The following is a 2,887-nucleotide window of genomic DNA, read 5'->3' as shown; positions in this document are numbered from 1 at the left end:
ATATATATGTATATACGTATGCATATATGAGCACAGGACGTCACAGAACGTAAACAACATGAAATAAGAAATACGAAAACATGGAATACGAACTTTTTTTGCGAACAACGAAAGAAACAAACGGGAAACAAAACAAGTTACATAAACAATGACCCTTCATCAAATATTATCAGACATCCACAACAGACATCGTCATACAACTACAAACAATATCACACAATTGTAATAAACATCACCACACAACCGCATACGATTTCATCATGCGACATTATCAGCCATCTTCGCACAGTTATATCATACAGTTATATCAAACATTACCAGCCAATCGCATTAATATCACCACACAACTACCTCACAGAAACACAACAAACATCATCACACAACTACACCGAACAGCATCACATAATTGCATTAAACATCATCACACAGCCGTATCAAACATCACCGCAACCCCCACACAACCGTCAGAAATTACTATAACCGTAGATACCCACCTGACTTTTGACAACAACACCGGCGTTTCCCCATCACAATACCATGTTTATTTACATTGTAGATTGTGGCTTGTCCAATTTTTGTTTCACAGTTACATGCAACGTTAGGTCCTACACAATAAACAGAGATGCTATCGGTTAATATTGTTTATATTAAAATATATAATTAAAATTACACGCTTAAAAGTGTCATAATGGGCAACAGGCAAACGGAGCTGTATATCTGATGTAGATCTGACGACCAAATTAAGATCATACCAGAAGACCTCCGAAAAACTTCATTCATATCAATTAATACCTGTAAATATTTTACTGGTTAAGTTAACATTGTTTATACGGCAACATATAATGTTTAGAAACGTATGTTTCTTTATAGTTTGAATAATGAGTCGATGAAGAGAAACGAAACCATTTTCCCGAAATATCATGTTGTCCATCGCTATCATTTCTACTATAGGTACAAGGCCTGAAATTTTGGGGGAAAGGATGAAAGCCAAAGTTGACCTGGGTGAAATTTGAACTCAGAACGTAGCAGCAAACGAAATACCGCCAGGTATTTCGCCCGGTGTGCTAACGTTTCTGCCAGCTCGACGCCGTATGTTCTCCATCGATATCAACAACACAACGTATATACACAGAACGAGAGAAAAAAAAGCCAAACTCTTCAAAAATATGTCTCAGCTTGGTTGCAGTCTGATGACTGAAACAAGTAAACGATAAAAGATGGAGGATAACACAAACATTCAATCGAATTGACTTGATCAAATTTTCAAACACACAAGATATTCCGTTAGAAATAAATAATCTCAGACAACCTGGTACAGGACACTTGCATAAAAGTGCCGAAATTTAAATGATCGTATTTTGCTGTAAAATTTCTTCCAGGCGGACGACACACGTATTTCAAGTATTGGGTCATTCTATAAATAATGCGATTTTTTCAATTGCACGAACTAAAAGACGGAGGGGGACGGGATAAACTACCTGCATCAATTTGCTAATAAAGCAGGTTGTAATTTTATCTTGTACTTATTCTTAGTGTAAGTTTTGAAGAGTGCACAGTTCGATTTTAAAAGTTATATTTTCTAAGCTATAATGGAAGTGACAAAGGAGCATATTTTGCTTTATGAGTTCAATAAAGGCAACGATGCAGCGGAAAGTGCGAGGAATAATGCAGTATATGGGGATTAGACAAATATCGAGCTGGAAACTATAGCCTAGAAGACAAGCCTCATCCCAGAAGATCTGTAGAGCTCGACGAGGACGTCCTGCAAACCCTGGTAGAAGAAAATCCCATCGTAATTGTTGAGGAACTAGCAGAGAAACTTGGATTTGGTCATTCAAAAATTCATCGACACCAGCACTAGAAGAAAAACGACCATCTTTGGTTTCAAGACGAAAGGTGTTCTTCTATCAGGATAATGCTCAGTCACATAGCAAGGATGACTTTCCAAAAGCTGGAGCAGTTTGAATAAGAAACGATGCCCCAGCCATCAGATTCGTCGGGACATCTGATTATCATTTATTTCGCAGTCTTCGAAACCATTTGGGTAGGAAAAAGATGAATTCTGAAGACGAAGTACTGTTGTACTGGAGGAGTATTTTTCGTCACAGACAAGTGAATTTGGGAAGAGGGGCCTTGCAAGTCTACCAGATAGATGGAAGAGCATTGTAGAAAATGAAGGAGAGTATATTTTAGAATTAAAAAAGAACATCGTTTATCCTAATTTTGAAAAATAGAAGTATTAATAAATCGCATTATTTATGGGATGACCCAATATATTCTTTTCTACACTAGGCACAAGGCCCGAAATTTTGGGGGAGGGAGCCAGTCGATTAGACCGACCCTAGTACACAACTGGTACTTAATTTATCGACCCCGAAAGGATGAAAGGCAAAGTCAACCTCGGCAGAATTTGAACTCAGAACGTAAAGACAGACGAAATACCGCTAAACATTTCGCCCAGCGTGCTAGTGTTTCTGCCAGCTCGCCGCCTTATGACCCAATATATTGCTGTCGTGCAGTGGTCCTCGGCTGCTGTCCACATGACCCTTGTGGGTCAAGTTAAGATTTTGTTAAAATTTATGAACAATAGATTGCTTCTTTTTACTATAGTATCTTTTATCTTTTAATTGTTTTGGTCTGTGGCCATACCGGAGCACTGCCGTGAAGAATTTTTAGTGGAAGGAATCGACCTCTGTACTACTTTTTGCTTTTCAAGCCTGGTACTTATTCTATCGGTCTCTTTTGCCGAACCGTAAAGTTACGGGGATGAAACATACTAGCACCAGTTATCAAGCAATTGTGGGGCGCAAACATAGACAGAAAGAAGCACGCACACACACACACACACACATATACAGTATGTATATATATATATATATATATATAT

At 38.1% G+C, this 2,887-nt stretch overlaps 1 protein-coding gene across 1 annotated transcript in view; it reads right to left on the bottom strand.

The window, feature by feature from the left end:
* The window catches only part of LOC106879499 (uncharacterized), a 6,003-nt gene that overhangs the window by 1,185 nt on the left and 1,931 nt on the right, over positions 1 to 2,887 (bottom strand). The window contains exon 2 of the mRNA XM_014929104.2: positions 495 to 605. Within this exon, the coding sequence (XP_014784590.1) occupies positions 495 to 605 (111 nt within the window). The remainder of the gene's footprint in view (positions 1 to 494; positions 606 to 2,887) is intronic.

The sequence above is a fragment of the Octopus bimaculoides genome, chromosome 9, assembly GCF_001194135.2.
Source record: "Octopus bimaculoides isolate UCB-OBI-ISO-001 chromosome 9, ASM119413v2, whole genome shotgun sequence".
Taxonomy (NCBI): domain Eukaryota; kingdom Metazoa; phylum Mollusca; class Cephalopoda; order Octopoda; family Octopodidae; genus Octopus; species Octopus bimaculoides.
The sequence above is the reverse complement of the archived record's forward strand: the minus strand, read 5'-3'. Positions and strand labels throughout refer to the sequence as shown.